The following is a 16,784-nucleotide window of genomic DNA, read 5'->3' on the forward strand; positions in this document are numbered from 1 at the left end:
TTTATTATTCACAAACACAAACAAGGCAGACTCTTATTGGAAATGCTATGTTCACGTTCCACATCAGAAGTGGCAGCAATGTGGCATTCTGAATTAGAGCATGTATATTATGTAACTTTTATATAGGGTTACCCTGCACACCCTATATCTGTTCGCGGAATTGCTCATGGCATCAACATAAAATTATAAATATAATAGTATTGCAAGATTGTAATATTCTAGAATGTTTTGCAGCATCTACCTTAAAAAAGGCACACACTTTAAATGAAACAGCAAACAGGAACTTTACCACAAAGGCAAATTGCTGTTTAGTAATATATCTATAGCTGCACTCTTATTCAGCGTGTATCACCAGATGGGACCGGTTGCAGTTGGTGTAGGGGCCATCAGAAAAGTGCACTTCATATTTCAGTTTACAACCAAGAAAAACAGAACAGCCTCATTTGTGAATTTCATTTATTATTGAATTTATTATTTTACTTTATTATTAGTCTGTTGGCAAACTGGGGTAAAAAACATAGTTGTTTTATTTTATCTAAATATTTAATACATACTGAGTAACTTACACAATAGAAACAGGAACGTATTTTACAATAAATATTACAAGTGGATTATAAACATGTCTAATGTACAACATGTACAGTTTTTCTTATTACAGCAGATTGAGTTTGTTGCAGAAGTCATTAACATTGTGCATTCAAACAGTTCTCTGTATCAAGTAGAAGGTCACAGATCCATTAAAAGGCTGGCACTTGTTACCAGGTTCACAAACAGATTATAAAAGACAATTGGCCACTTGTTTCTCCTCTAATAACAATGACATTATACCTATGATTTGATGCAGACCTCAGTCTTATTTTGAAACTTTTCAGACATACAACACTCAGAAAAAATAATAAATGCTAAGTTGTTTTCTTTTTAAAGTTCCATTTCCCCCTTTCCCCTCTTTGTTTTTGATAATTCTACTATATTCTTGTGTCATCACTGTGCCTCCAGCGCATATATAGAGAAGACTGCAGCTGAATTGTGTAAATTTCATTTCTCCAATAAACCTTTGCCCACAACCTAGAGACTATTTTATACCCCACAGAAATTACAGACTAACCAATAACTTTTTGGAATCAAATGAGTAGCTGAGGGGTCCTTATATAACAGTAAGCCATGGATCCTCGGTCAGTCCTACTGACAGTGAAGCCCACTGTGTCGCACTGCAGAGCACACCAGGCCAAACTGGAGTGACCTCTCCTGATTTGTTACCTGGGTTCTCATGTTTTTCAGTGGTTTCAGTGGTCAAGTGCTTTTATAGTCTTCCTGCAAACCTTGACAAAGCACATTTAAAGAACATGAATTAGTGTCATTTCATGTTCAAAGGCATAAAACACATACATCTATAAAAATGAAAATAATATTGATGATATATTAAATTATTAACTTGTTGCACTTAGTACTTGCTGTGGTCATACAAAAACCATAACAGTAATATTGCATTGTCCTGAAGTCTGCCACAGCACTTGATGAGAAGTAAAAATACATAGGACAGTGGCATTAATTTATCTGGTCATGAGTATGTGACCTGTCAGATATATTCATATATATCAATATCAGATGTATTTCTATGGTCTACTTTGATGCATGATTGTCTTCATAATGGAAATAAAACAAACAAAACTGATCTGCTTTATCCAATAACACAAAAGGTCCTTGAAAATACAGTATGTATACTGTCTCATGCTGGGCAATGATTAAGCACAGACAGACTTTGTCAGCTATGTGGTTCGTTCATTTCAAGACAATTCCAAAGTACCAAAACAAAATGGTGTTATTAGTGTGGTTTACAAAGTGTACAAAATGATCTTGTACATAATGGACGCTGATGCAGATTCATTTAGATAATGTCATGTACTCAGAACAGAGGCTGCAGTGGGAAGAGGGCTGGATGTGGGGCGAGCATGGGGGGGAAAACCCCTGGGCGGGGCAGGGCATGGAGCGTCATGGCCACCGGGTGCAGACCGGTTGGGGCCACAACAGAGAGCTCAGGCGGCGGCATGAATGCAGAGGGTCCTGGGGGGCACATCTCCGCTGCCAGGGGTGGAGGGGTAATGGGGAAGACCTGGGAAAAAAGGGGGGGTTGGGGCTGCAGGAGGGTGGCATGATGCTGGAGGATGGTGTGGCGAATGGTGATGGAGGTGGAGGACATGGGCTGGGAGAGATGGACGGGATGCAGAATTGGAGAGGGGACCTGGATGGGCGGACCAGACAGTACCGGTTTCAGCTTGCCATGAAATCGAGCATGTGGCCGCAGCGCTCGCCTGTGGGGCTGGGCCTGAAGGAGGCAGTGTTTCTCAATTGAGTCTGAGGAACGCTGGAAACCTTGTTGAGTTGGGTGGAAGGCTCCACCCACATTTTCAAACCTGAGGCCCTCATGACTCAGTTTCACCTCCTGACCTGCGAGGCCAAGGTGCCTTTTTGGAGGCTGGCTCCGAGAGTTGTGCTGAAATGATTTGCGGTGGCTTGCGATTTCGGAATTCTGCTGCATAGCTATCCTCACTTCCTGTTGGCAACAATTGGCCTTGGTGGAAGGCCCATCATCATTCTGTGTGTTGCTAGATTCTACATTAGATTCAGTGTTGTGAAAGGGGCTGGCACTCCTGATGTCATTCCGGGTGCTCATGTTCTCTATTGGATTCTGGTGGTCTCTGGTGAGTGTAGATATATTAGGACTTGGCCTGGGACATCCAGCCCTGTTCTGAGCACCAGATGAGCCACCAGTCTGCTCAGTACACTTTACTATTGGGAGACCCTGTGTCAAGGAATCAAACAAATAGCTGTCATGACCCCCATCAACAAGTAAGGCTTTGTCTGGGCTTTTAGAACTTTCATTCATTTCTTTTTCTAGCGCATTAGTCAGAGCCTTCTCAAGCACAGGGTGCCGAATGGCTGAACTTACAGAGATACTTTCCACAGCCACTGTCAGCATGCCTCTCTCATTATCAGCTGCCCCCTGGTCAGTAACTGGGCTAGGGTTAGCCAAGGAAGCCCTCTGTCTTTTCCTTATCCTTTCCAGCCTGCAGCAGATCCTAGAATCACCCTCAGATTCATCCACCTTGGCAAATAACTCTAGCCCACCAGATCCACCCGCTGACAAGCGACATGTGATTGGAGGCCGACAACCCTCTTCTTCCTCATCGCTCAGAGATCCACATTTCCTCTTCACGGAACAGTTTTGGTGCAAAATGTGACCACAGCACAGGGATTGTGCCTCCATTGTGCCGTGTTCCTCCGTCTGAGGCAAGAGGAGGTGGTCTGGGCAGCTTTCTATGACACCCGCCTGCTTCTCTGAGGCATCGTGCAGGTTTGTTTCACCATGGCCCTGTAGCACTCCACCATTGCTGTGGTTGCCACTGGAAGGAAGTTGACTGCCTGCTGTGACATTTATGCCACCTGCAGTTTTCCACCTCCCGCTTCCTGTGGTGTCTACTTTGCTAGCATCACTGCTGGTCTCTTCTTGATTTTGAGGTGATTGCTTTGACTCATCTAATGGCTGCACTTGTTGTAAAGTGTTGCTGCAAAATTGGCTATCAAATCCATCCCAGCACTCAGGCTGTTTGTGGAAATTTGTGGATTTTTCTGTGTCACTGTCATACCTGCCAGCACCCCTGCACGTCTCCCTCCTCCTCCTCCGTCTCCTCCTTTTGTGGCTCCTGTATTCTTGTCGGATGTTTCTGTCCCATGATTTCTCTGTGGCTCTTTTGCAGGAGTGAGTCCACTCTTTTGATGGCTTCCTAAAACATTTTTGTTTTTGCTTTCCGTACCTTTTTAGCTGTCTCAGACAGCCTGCCCTGTCATTTTCATAATGGTCATTCTTACCTCCCATGGGTGCACTCAGATCCTGATGCCCTGAAGAGCCTGGCAAATGGGAGTCTCTCCGAGCAGGGCTGCTGTCTGAATCATGTGCTTGCTCGATGTGCTTATCAAAGTGTAAAGGTGTTCCTGAGCTGCCGGCCGCTCTGCCATCGTGGGGCTTCTGTGACACAGTCACGTTGTTTGTCTCACTCACCTTGGCCCCACCATTTCCTTGTTCAGCTCGGTTCCTGGATGCCCGGAAGTCGAAGTGGAGGGGGTTACAGCTGAAGGACAGAGATGGCACCGCTCTCGTGAAGGACAACATCTCAGAGGGCCACTGCAGCACGGTGTTCCCGTCTTTGCTCAGCACTGAGCAGAAAGGCTGGCTGGGCTTTGTGAAAGGAAGCGGTGCCCCAGAACCCATGTCCACCTCATTCCCCATACAGGAAGCAGTGGCTTCCATGGCCTTATTTGAGGGCTGGGAATCACTAATGAGGGGGTGGCTTTGTTCCACAACACCTTTGTACGCTTTTGGCTCGATACCAACTTCCTGTACAGTTTCACTTTTCTTTTCTGTCTTTTCACATTTTAAAGATTCCTGTGAGTCTTCCATATGCAGCACAATGCCTGCATCATTTAAGTTGAAGGGAAAAGTGGATGGGGAGATGCAAGGGCTGGATACATCTGAGTAAACAAGCAAAGCGCACAAATCAGAAGTTACTTCTGAGCTGGCTTGATTTGCAGACACCTCAGAAGTTGCGTGAGTCTGTGGACAGATATTTTCCTGGCTGACCAGGTCCTCCTGTGTGTTGGCACCATAAATCGTCTCTCTGTAATTTAGCGCTTTTTCCACAGCAGGAGTGGACAGGATATTGAGCTCGGCAGCAGCTGCTCGGAGCCTTTGCCGGGAGCTCCGCTCTGCCAACCCCTCCTCTGTGTTCTCACAGAACACTGCAGCCGATGACTCCAGTCGGATGGATGCCTTCTTCGGGAGGGAGATGGAAAAAGCGATTTTTTGTCTGTGCATCTGTTTTTTGACCTTGCCAGTGTAGGGCCACTGGACTTGCTTGCTGCTGCTGGTGTTGGAGGCATCATTTTGGGCCCCTGTGTCCAGTGCCATGGCAGGCTGTGATCCCACTATGTTCTCCTCACAGCAGGCTTCTCGAGAGCTGCCCTCCACTGCTACTGTGGTGGACCTAAACTTGGGGCCGCTGCCAGGGGCGCTGCAACACATGACACAAAATACTCAAATCAATATGCAACAGTGCCCACACCCTCGAGCAACAGAGCATACTGCAGACAAATACACCGTTGCATATATGTACTAATTTTAGCTACCGCAGGGCGCATCAAGCAACAGAATATACACTTGGGGCTTGGCTACCCCCAATAATGCTTTTCAGTACGATTGGCCTAGTCAGCACAAGTAGAGTACCCTTTTCTTTGCTGTATTACAACTACAACTACATCCCATATTTGTGCTTAAGATAGCTTCTGACTGATGCGTCTTAAATATGCATAACAGGGAAATGTTAGAATTGATTTAAATGAGATGCACTCCTGACGGTTATTTCTTAAATAATAAATAAGGGCTTTGGTTAGGTAAATAAAGTATTTATTATTAATCAATGCAATAAAATATTAAATAAGGGAGATAATAATAAATAATGAATTTATGCAAAAAAAGATTATGTACACTAAAACTTTAAAACATTAAACAAGTTAGTCTGTTTAAAAACAGAAAAGAAATAGAAATGGGAAAATCTGTCAACACTTTTAATCTTCATATGAGAACATTTAATGCAGCATACAGCATTCACAATAATTATATTGCAATTACAAGTGTATTCTGTCCCTGAACAATACAGTGAAATAATTTTAGCTACGCCACTGTGCACATCAAATTGGTTATCAAGTTGAGGGTGCAGTTTCAATATTTTATTTTCATAGAAATCGATATCTACCAAGCTAGAAAAATTTAGTTGAGCTCATTTCCAGCTGCTGGAATATAACTATAACTACAGGGTTAGTGACTAGATCAATGGTCAACATATTTGAATTCTCAAAAGCAAATGGCTCAAAAATATAACAATATCAGTCAGACCTGTATGGCTTATTAATCAAAAGCAGATTGTGCTCTGACTGAACATGCTCATGCTGTCCACTGTAGATTAAATGGCAGTTGCAGGTGTGCACCCACCATTGCACTTCCCTGCGCTGCTCTGCCAGCTCGTGCAGACGTCTGAGGGCTCTCTCCTGTTTCCTCTCATCCTTCCTTGATTTTGAAGCCACGTTCCGGGCAAACTCCCTCTGCTTCAGCTCTTTTAGCCTCTGAGGAACAAAGCACACACCTTGATTTTCTCTTTGATTATGCTTTCATTTATATAGACATTGGTTTAGGCTTTTCCCAAAACCACAAATACAGTGCTTTTCACATTTTGAAATATGTCACACATCTTTTTTCTCACACAGAAATGAACAGAAAATAAAATATTTAAATTTTCACCTTTTAAACTTAACTTCTGGTTTGGAATGCTCTGTTTTTCACGCCATTGTGAGACTGGATGGTGAGAGCAGCCTCATTCTCTGCATCACTGAATGCTCAAATGAGTTTGAAATCAGAGATATACTAGTAGTAATATCTGACAGTGAAACTGGTGCTGAGATGAATGAGCCTGATGTCTCTTACACTAAATCTGAGTTTATAAAAGGATGACAACCCATTTTAGTGAGTGCTACCTTATTGCATCTAGCTATCACAGAGTTATTGTTAACGTGCAAACTGCCAAGAAAGTTGGCTGATAGCTGGCTAGCTAATTAACTGGCCTGGTTTTAGAGTAAAATAAAACCAAATCATAGTTACTTTTAATTTTTAATCTTGAAGTTTGGCATATAAATGAACCAAGTTGTGTCTTGCTGTTTCTCCTTGCTTATACTTTCAGGAAGATGCTGTACAGAAAACTTGATTACTAAACTGGATTTTACAGGGACCAATGATAACAATCGTACCGATGGAAGTACAAACAGTCGCAGTGTTGTACAAAAGAAACCTGGACCTATGCCTTGTGTCAAGCACACTTCAATTTTTTATCAGCATAGGTGGGTCAAGTTTACCTGTCATCTCAAAGGACTCGTTGCCATGTACCTGGCTTAGCTGACTAATACTGTCCACTTTTGTTGACAGCATGTACGTCATCTATCGTAGTTACTCAGCCATGTAATGCTTGCTTTGAGTGTAATGTTCAAATCCTGAAAATCACAGTAATTTAAATGTTGTCATATGTTGGCTTATACCACAAAAAAAAACTGAATCCTAATATTTTGGAATTTCTTGTTTCTATTTCATGACTGTTAAAACATAAAGCATAAGACGAAGACAATGCATACTTAACCATCCCTTAACATTGTTATATTAAAGCACATTCCCATTATGCAATCACACATCAATTGCGGTATACTGTGAATGTTTCTCACTTTGCATGTTATTTTTTTGGCTAACCTTATATCAACAGGGGAGTGCAAGACTGATGTTTAGTTTGTTTATTTCAAGTGTATAAATGGTTATTTGATTAATATTAGAATATTAGAAGTCTACATGATGAATATTCAGAAAATTGCTCAATAGGTCTTCAATGTCATAAAAAAATAATTCTGCATAATATTCTGATTCTGAATAATTCTGAATAATACTGTTTGAGAAGTCTTCCCTGTGAAGCATCCTTTCATGATAAGATTGGGTATCAGATATTCAAAGACACACAGTCAGTGATTAAGGGTCTCTTCAGAACTAAAGGAGGTAATGAAGGTGTTTACATACTAATGTTCTGCTTCATCAAACCTATTTTCTTCATAAATGAAAAATAGTTCCACATGAGGTTGTTCAATTCCATGAAATTGTCCAATTTATCTAAAATAAAACTGCCTAATGATAATTTACACTTGACTTCCTGGTCTGACTGCATATATCCTTTGAATCTCAAAAACTAGTATCCTAGAAATACTAGTAATCTCTTCTTCACCAATGACTATTGACTTATTGTCGACTTAACAACTACTTATGGGATAAATATTTAGAAAATATGCTAATTATGTTGCATGTTTTAAGAATAGCATGCTTCTTAATAATTTCTGAATCCTTCACAACTCTCTTACTAATCATTTGCTAAATTAAAGAAAAATAACTCAAATTAATAATACTGTGATAATATACCTAATTATACAGTATCTTTAGATTTAAACAAAAGAGCAGAACAGCCATTATCTGGGCTGAACTTGAACTGAAGATTCATACAGAATGGACATGAATCTCGACAGGTCTTCACTATTTCAGTTTTGAAATTAAATTTTGTCTTATTTCTTATATATATTTTTATTGTTATTATTTTCCTTTTAGATTTATACATTAGAAAAAAATAAGTAGAATATATGTCTTCACCACTTCAAATCCGAGAAAAAAGTAGATTGCACAAGGTTTGTCATTTGAACCAATTGATCTTGTACAGTGGTCCCAAACTATATATTAAAATAAAATAAAACAACATTGTAATCAGCTTATGAAAGTGAATGTGAACATACCTTTGAAAGTATGACAAATTAAATGCACATATTTTTTACAGAAATTACATGATGACATCATGTCTTATGAATTTATTAAATCATTTAGTAATTAAATAATTCATAGGTTTATGGTAAAAGGAAAAGTAACATAAAACAAGGACCCTTAAACAAATAATAATTGAGCTTCAATATGACTTTTTCACTGTTGAGGTTTGAACACATTTTGCCATTTGCTCCTAGGGGAAACACTAGCTGAAATATACACATTTATTTAAAGAGGCAGCTATTTGATTTTTTTTGTTGTTGTAATTTTTCTCCATTTTCTCCCCAATTTAGTCGTCATACCAATTCCCCGTGTGGACCAGCCACAGTCCTGGTCAATGCGCTATCCTGTCGGTCTGGGGAGGGTGTAGACTGCCACATGCCTCCTCCGATACATGTGGAGTCGCTTCTTTTCACCTGATAGCCAGGAGCTTCACTGGGAGAGTGTAACGTGCACGGAGGTTCACGATATCTCCCCCGGATCCCCTCCCCGCTGGACAGGCGCCCCGACCAACCAGTAGGAGTCACTAATGCAGCAATCAGGACTCATACCCTCACCGACTTCCCACCTGCGAACACTGCCAATTACCCAGACTGTCCAGCTATTTACATTACATTACATTACAGGCATTTGACAGACGCTCTTATCTAGAGCGACCTACAACAAAGTGTATAACCATAACCAGGAACAAGTATGACGAAAACCCTAGAGAGAAGTACCGGTCAAAGTGCAGGGAACAACCGCATAGTTCAACTTGGACCCTGAAGGTTAAACTGTTTACCACTAACACAAACGAGAACAGCAACAACGCAGTCTATGCAAAAATACAAGCAGTAGTTAAGACAGGTGCATTAACTAAGTCACCTACAAAACAGCTACCTAGTTACAACCCTAAGCTTACAGTATTTGTTTTTTAAAGCTATATGAACACTGCTACATTTTAGTTGTCACAATCAAAGTAGTGGTAGCTGTGCATAACTGCTGCCATACTCACAAAAGGCTGCTAGAGTCCACTTCAACATTAAGCATTCCACTCGGGCACTGTGATGTTATACATAGTTCAACACCACTGTAACCTTTCTTATTTCAGCTCAGATGATTGCAGTTATAGTGGATGGGTTTCATTGTCGAGGAAGTCATGCGTTCACATCAGATATAATTTTGTCATGTTAATGGCCTCCCCTCTCAGAGTCAGTGCACAGGGGTAACTGATTTGATCCCCTCCAGATAGGGTTCACACTCTGTTGCTTCTGTGTGGGCAGACCAAGTCCCTCTTTAATGCATTGGTCGTTGTCTGCCTATCCAGCAGAAAATAGCTGGCTATCTACATCTGTTAAATCCCCCCACTAAAGTACAGGCTCTGGGCAAACACCTTGAGTAACTACTGCAGATTTTCACAATCCTGCAGAAATTATGTGTGTAAAATACGATGCAGTTTTTCATTTTGACTCACATATTGTTTTTTTGTGACACAAGCATGTGGCAAAATGGTAGTGAACAGCTGAGCTATCTGTAAGAGAAGTGGCTATATTGTGAAAAACATTAGGTGAGATATGAGAAGAAAGCAGTAAATATGTAATATTATGGGAAATATGATGAATCTGTTAATCATATCTGTTTATTTTATGGCAAATTTGTGCCATAAAAAACTTCTGTCACATTCCGTGGTATTCATCCATCATTAACATACAATTCTATTTAGGGCATAAATGTGCTATTTTCCAGAGCGAAGGCAGCAAGAACAGGGTATAACACAGCATACCTGACACATGCTGTAAGAATTTAAAAATGAGAAATATCACGGTCTTTGCATTAGGTTTAGGACATAGGTAAGGCATTGTATGATTCAACCTAATAAACTATTGTTGGGATTAAAGATACACATTATAACCTACTATGGTAAAAAAAAAAAAAAACAATAAGTCAAAACAACAGTCTGCACACTGCAACACTTCCATTCAATAATTTAATGAATAAAAATGAGTGACGTTTCAGGCACACAGGGCCTTCATCAGACTTGTCATGGCATGGCACATGTTTTAAGTCAGATGAGGGGTCTGCGTGCCTGAAATGTCACTCACTTTGGTGCATTAAATTATAAAATGGGAGCCTTGCAGAATGCTGATTGTTTGACTTATCGTAGTTTTGGTTGTTGTTCCGTCCAGCATCTGCCCACATTAACAACAATGGACGCATGTGCCACCACCACTCTTTTAAAAGAAACATTCTACCATTACAACATTTTCGACATTGTGTCAGATAAAACAGCTCCTAATTGACACGAACAGATGACACAATTCTTTGAACGTGTTCTGTCAGATATTCTATATTGCATATATTCCCAACATGGAATTCAATATGTTCACTGGAAACACACAAGCTGCAAATGTCAATATAGTTACCTTGCATTCGGTTTACTCACTGTAAGGACCAGAGATGTTGTATTTTTATTGGTTTTTAACTTGCATAGATTTACAACTTGCTCCTATTATCTTGCAAGTGTCCGGTCAGTCTGATTTGATAGCTGGAAATAACTTGAAAATGCCCTGATCTTAATCCCTGTGGCTGGCTAACTAACATTAAAAACATTATTTTTAATGTTTTTAATCTCTAACATTATTTACTGTAAAAAAAGCTGGGATTATAACTTCTTGCTACATACAGGTAATTGTGATGGGTCATTCATGAGCAAACAGTTCTTATTGAATAGCTCTTTTTTCTGAATGTATTGAACTCAGTCCATGAAAGATTTAGCTAGCTATCCAGTTTCTTTGTGATAGAAAGATACAAAAATAGCCTGCATAACCCTACTACTACTTTACTACTACTACTCCTCCTCCTTCACAAAGACTTTTCTGACTGGCTCACTTAAGTTTGTGCCTTTTTGAAGTTGGCAAGTAATATAAAAATGGGCTATGGATGTTGTAAGGTTGTTTGTGAATACCATGGTCTATTGTTCATTGCAACAGCTCACTTACTGAACAATTCTGCACTGAACGATCGAGCCAAAAGAGCCAGAGGCTTACTACTTCACTCACAACTACTGAAATTAAGAACCAAATGTGAGCCAAAGAAACTAATCTTTTCAGTGAACGGAGCCAAAATATATGGCTCTGGAATGCCTACAATCCTGGCTATCAATCAGGATTAGGTTTTTAGTGGCCGTTAGCCTTCACTGCTAACCATACCCATTTGAATAATCATAAATACCATGCTTTTTGGGATGCTTTGAATAATTCCTTATCAAAATTATCTTATTTCCTATACATATATTTTGTAATTCATAATTCCAAAGAAAGGCACACATTTTATTTTTAGCGGTCCAAGCACAAAGTGTGTGCTTGTTATGATTTTTGTTTATTTATTTACTTTTTCTGCTCTAAACGTGTTTGCACAGCAAAAACTATATCGTACAGCAACCAATGTCACCCATTAATAAGGTTACCTCGACTGTCCACAGGGCCGGCCCGTGGCATAAACGCTCTATGCGGTTGTTTAGGGCCACAAATGCTAGGGGGGGCCACACGATCAAATGTTCATCTAAGGTAAATAACGTTATTTTCATAATTACGTTATTCATTCCGTATTGCGGAAGTAGCTGTATAAATTTAAAATGGAATGGCAACAGAACATTTCATAACAATGTAATGTAAGAAGGATTTTACCAAAAGAAACTCCCAGACCCCCCCCCCCCCCCGCCACTCTAACACATCCCACAGAATTGCTTAGGGCCACCAAAATCCTAGGGCTGGCCCTGATCCCTGATTGTCCAGATGATGGCACTGTATCAAGGCACAACATGTTTTGATGTATGACTCTTAAACCATTTAGGATAAAATCATCTTCTAAAATCCCAGTATTTTATTTTTGTGTTAAACTACATGCCCACTGTAAGTCAATGAACATGGCCTCAATTGATATACAAAGCTCTAACTTCTGAATACAATGTCCAATCATTACAATTCTTGAACTCTGTAGTCCATTAGACTTAAGGCCATAAATATTAAACCATTTGTCATGGAGACACAAGACTGCTAGATGCTCCTCCTCAAGATGAACAAAAAGCTTAATGGAGCAAATATTTGATTGCTGTATTCGATTTTTGTCATTTGTTTAATGAAAACTCTTATCACCTCCTGGACGGTTTGAGCAATTTGAATGAAACTTATAAAAATATGGCCACCATGTGCCAATCAAATTTCAGCCAGATGCTGCTTGGACCCAGTGATTGCCGCTTGCTGCTATATTAATATATAAGTACATGTCTGAAATGAATGAAACATGAAGTGGAAAAATAAGCGTAGATACTCCCTTTTTGGCATGCTGGAATTCATATCAGCAAACCATTAATTATGAAATTTTGAATATACACATTGTAACTGGGTAATGATGTTTAGCACCATGTACTACCACTGACCACAACAGTCTTCTACTGGGGAGAGAATATTTTTGGATGAGGAGGACAGCAATGAGTACCAAGAGCTTAAAATAAGTGCTGGTATGCAAGAAAAAGTCATGGTGCTCCAAAAAGCAAACATAAAAGTGGTACTGTGTACCAGCCCACTTCAAGTGCTGATGAAACGTAGTTGAAGTGATGAATTTTCCGTTTAATTTAATAGTGGTATTAAACAAAGCTGACAACAAATAACCAAAAAGCTACTGTGAATTCAAACTAAATTCACCATCATTTTCTACTCTTGTTCAGAAGCGTGACGCCTGCCAAACTTATACAGTAGTATCAGCAGCACAATGGAGGGGCCTACTGGAAAGTGTCTCTGCCAGCTTCCTCCTGCTCTTGACCAGTCTGAGAAAATAAATATTAAAATTGAAATATTCAGTCTCATATTTCTTTTGATACCACAAGTAATAGTTCTCAGAGATGCTCGGAACGGAACCCCGCATAACAGGCATGCTCTTCTTCCATGACAAAATTAGCAGTTGGCTATGGCACTGATGCACTTTTTTCCCTTTTAAAATGCACATTTCAAAAGGGAAAGAAAGGGAATCATCTGATTGGACATAATGAAACCAAACCCCCACTACACCAATTCTTATTGAACCAGCCTATTTTATAACGCTACAGCCTAGAGTCACACAATTAGCTAAATTAGGACACACCCTAATTTACCAGTGTCTTGAGTTCACAGTAGCTTTTGACTATTGAACTTGACTGTGTACAGCACATAAAGGCAAACCTGGATCAGTCGACTAAAGTTAATGGAGAGGAGGTGCTTTGAGCACCCAAAATGTAACATGATTAGAACACAGAAAAGAGAGCTAAATTATTCTAATATACATGGCATGTACACTTAGTTATATCTACTTGTAATTCAGGCCTTTATATTATGTTTTGATAATTTATTTTATTCAAAGCAAAAAAAACCTTTGCCTCTTGGAGTTTAGTGCTGGTTTATCTATGCTGCTGTTAGGAGAGTGGGAGGTAGGAGGGACCAGTGGTGAGTGAATATGTAAGACACCGACCATCCAGATACTCCAGATGCTTATATGATACTATAACCGTTTAGCATTGCATGCCTTCTTTGAGGTATTGTGTGGTTTATATGGTATCTATGTCCAGTGCCCCCCCCCCCACCCCCTGCCCAGTCTGTTAATGTAAACATTTCCTACATATATCACCATTATGTACCTGCAGTAATATAGCTACTTTATTCGACATGCCAGCCACATGGGCCATAAACCACAACATATTTATGGTCCTTGTGGTGTCAGCGTGCCAATGAGTCAAAGTTCATACAAGCATGCGGTCAATAGTTCATCAGGTCCAGTTATTGACAGTGCCGTAGACTCAGTAGTCAACAAATTGCATGTCTTCTGCTCCTGGTGGAACAGAGAGTAACGGGGTTGGTCTGAGGGGTCATGGTGAACACGAACATAAGGACTAATGCCCCTTGTCTGTAAGGGATTATGTTGTCTTGGCTGTGCTACCAAATTTTAAACATTACAAAACTAAATGTGTCCTCGATGAAAACATTATTCTCTCAAATGAAATAAAAATAAATGCCAAAAACATGTAAACCATGGTCTAAACATTTACTATTAGCGACATTAATTTAGGCTAGGAATTACTGCAATTAAGTCATTACAAATGCATCTTATTGTTTTACAAATGCAGGTTTTTCTGTTGATAGTTCACCATTATGTGTCCTGAATGTACAGTATGAATGGACTTGTTCAGCACCCTTCAACCGCAGAACAGTACACAACCACAACAGCCTTCAAGCAGTGTACAGCATATTGGTTTGTTTGCAGAGAACCTAGCAGATAACTTTAACTAAACAACATGGAGAACAGCTGGAAAGGTCTATCCTTATACCAATAAAGTGAATGGCCACAATACAGAATAATTGGTCAGCCATGGTGTATATTGGGATAACAGAAGAAGAAAATGGTTTTATTTCCATCCACTAAAGATGAAAAACAAAATTGACATCCCCAATTTGTCTGTCTCCTATGATACGTGACCCTGGAAATAAAACCACTTCTGCCACAATCCCTACCATTCCATGGGATGCTATAATAAACCCATTTGTCTTGAACCTATACTGCACAATCTTTGTCTTCATCCTAGGTGAACAATTCCTCATTCCTGCATTTTCACTCACCTTAAGAAACAGTCGAGTAAGAAAAACCTGAACATTACCTGTGTGTGGGCATGATCATATGAGTTGATATGGTTGTCGAACTCCTGGTGTTTGTAATACTGTTTGTCACACAGTTCGCAGTAGAAGTTGGCCTTCAAGTCCTCAAGGGCTTTGGCCATCGTCCTCTCCTTCTCTGCATAATCCTGCGTTGCAGAAAGGGATTGAAATCAGTGAGGAAAAAACAAAACTTCCTGACCTTTACAAAACGTTGGACTCTGCTGCGGTAGAGCAAACTCAATCGATTTTGTAAGCCTGTGCTTATAATTTATGTGCGCTGGCCCTGGTATTTTTGTAAACTAAATTCATGTGCAGTGCAGAACTTGGTATTAATGAGAGGCACCACCCAGTGGGTTTGCCTTTGATATTAGACCTTGTCAAATGACATGAAATGCTATTTTACCATTTGAGAAGAACATGATTCCCTCACAGAAATTTTGTTGACATTTTAACAGGATCAGCAATTAAACATTTACTTATTAAGAATATAAAAATATCCATTCAACCTCTCTAAAAAGTGAAAATGTATGTTTTCAGTATTATTAATGAATTATTAATAAATACATTTTGAAGTAATATTATGTAATATCATATCTCTTAAATCATTTAAATTAATCAGTATTTCAAGGAATCAACTTCCCATGTTAAGCATGGAAATCAAAAACATCCTGAATAATCAATCTCTACATAAGATTTGACAACAATGCCTTGAAACCAGAAAAGCCTCAACATTGAAATACTGCTCCAAGCTCCTGTCAGTTCTTCATCTGCCTGTCTTTTCACACTGTGCTTTAGTTTTCTTGCGGTAGGAATTTCTACCTGACAAAATTAAAGGCAATAGCTTTTTGAGCTTTGAGTACTTTGAGTGACTGCAAGGTTCAGTTTCACAGGATGCATGAAACTGACTGGGAGTTCTGACACCTCTGTTGTCATTGTGAAAATGAAGGGGCGTCGATCAGGGAGGTTAACTGCTGCGCTTCCATGTAATGAAATGAGAATCCCTGGGATAATGGCACAGGGTAAACGCTGTGGGGAGTGGGGCTCGGCAGGAGTGGTCTGGGGGGGATTGGAAACATGGGAGCCTGACTGATGGACAGCAACTGTCATGTCGACTGAGGTGTGAAAAAACATGGCACAGCAAATTCCCACCAGGATTACCTGACCCCTCATTACGCTGGAGGGTCAGAACATTTGCTGAGCAAATATCTGATGATCCTTCTCTGCTACTAATTCTCATGTGAAATGTACTGCCTGCATCCACAGGCCTGCTATGCACAGTGTAATTTAAGTGCCTGTATATGGGAAGAAGCTCAGGTTGTTTGGACAAGTTTTGCATGTATATCTCCCACAGTATTCCATTGTAAGCAATGCATATAGAAACACAGGGTTTGTGATATTTTGTCCCAAGAAATTTAACAGCATACATGTATTATTTTAGCTATTTTTATTTATATTTATACTGTGGCATGAAAATGTATTGAATCATCAGTATGATGTGCACTTTAAAAGCCCCCCCCCCCACCACACTGAACTCAGCTGGTTCAACAGGCCTCTAATTTTCTTTTTTATTATTAAATATTGATTTACAGCAAAATGGGGATGAGAATATGTTCACCAGAGGCGGATCACATGGCAAATCTAATTTTTTTAATACTTTGTAGATGCGGAATATTCCAGATTCA

General features: G+C 39.9%; 1 protein-coding gene across 1 annotated transcript in view; it reads right to left on the reverse strand.

Moving 5' to 3' along the window:
* Positions 1-441: 441 nt before the first annotated feature.
* The window catches only part of znf804a (zinc finger protein 804A), a 65,326-nt gene continuing 48,983 nt past the window's right edge, over positions 442-16,784 (reverse strand). Inside the window, exons 2-4 of the mRNA XM_035411446.1 lie at positions 15,105-15,248; positions 6,044-6,174; positions 442-5,066 (exon numbers count right to left, since the gene is read on the reverse strand). Coding sequence (XP_035267337.1) covers positions 1,904-5,066; positions 6,044-6,174; positions 15,105-15,248 — 3,438 coding nt within the window. The 3' untranslated portion in view covers positions 442-1,903. The remainder of the gene's footprint in view (positions 5,067-6,043; positions 6,175-15,104; positions 15,249-16,784) is intronic.

This window comes from Anguilla anguilla, chromosome 3 (genome assembly GCF_013347855.1).
Source record: "Anguilla anguilla isolate fAngAng1 chromosome 3, fAngAng1.pri, whole genome shotgun sequence".
NCBI classification, from domain to species: domain Eukaryota; kingdom Metazoa; phylum Chordata; class Actinopteri; order Anguilliformes; family Anguillidae; genus Anguilla; species Anguilla anguilla.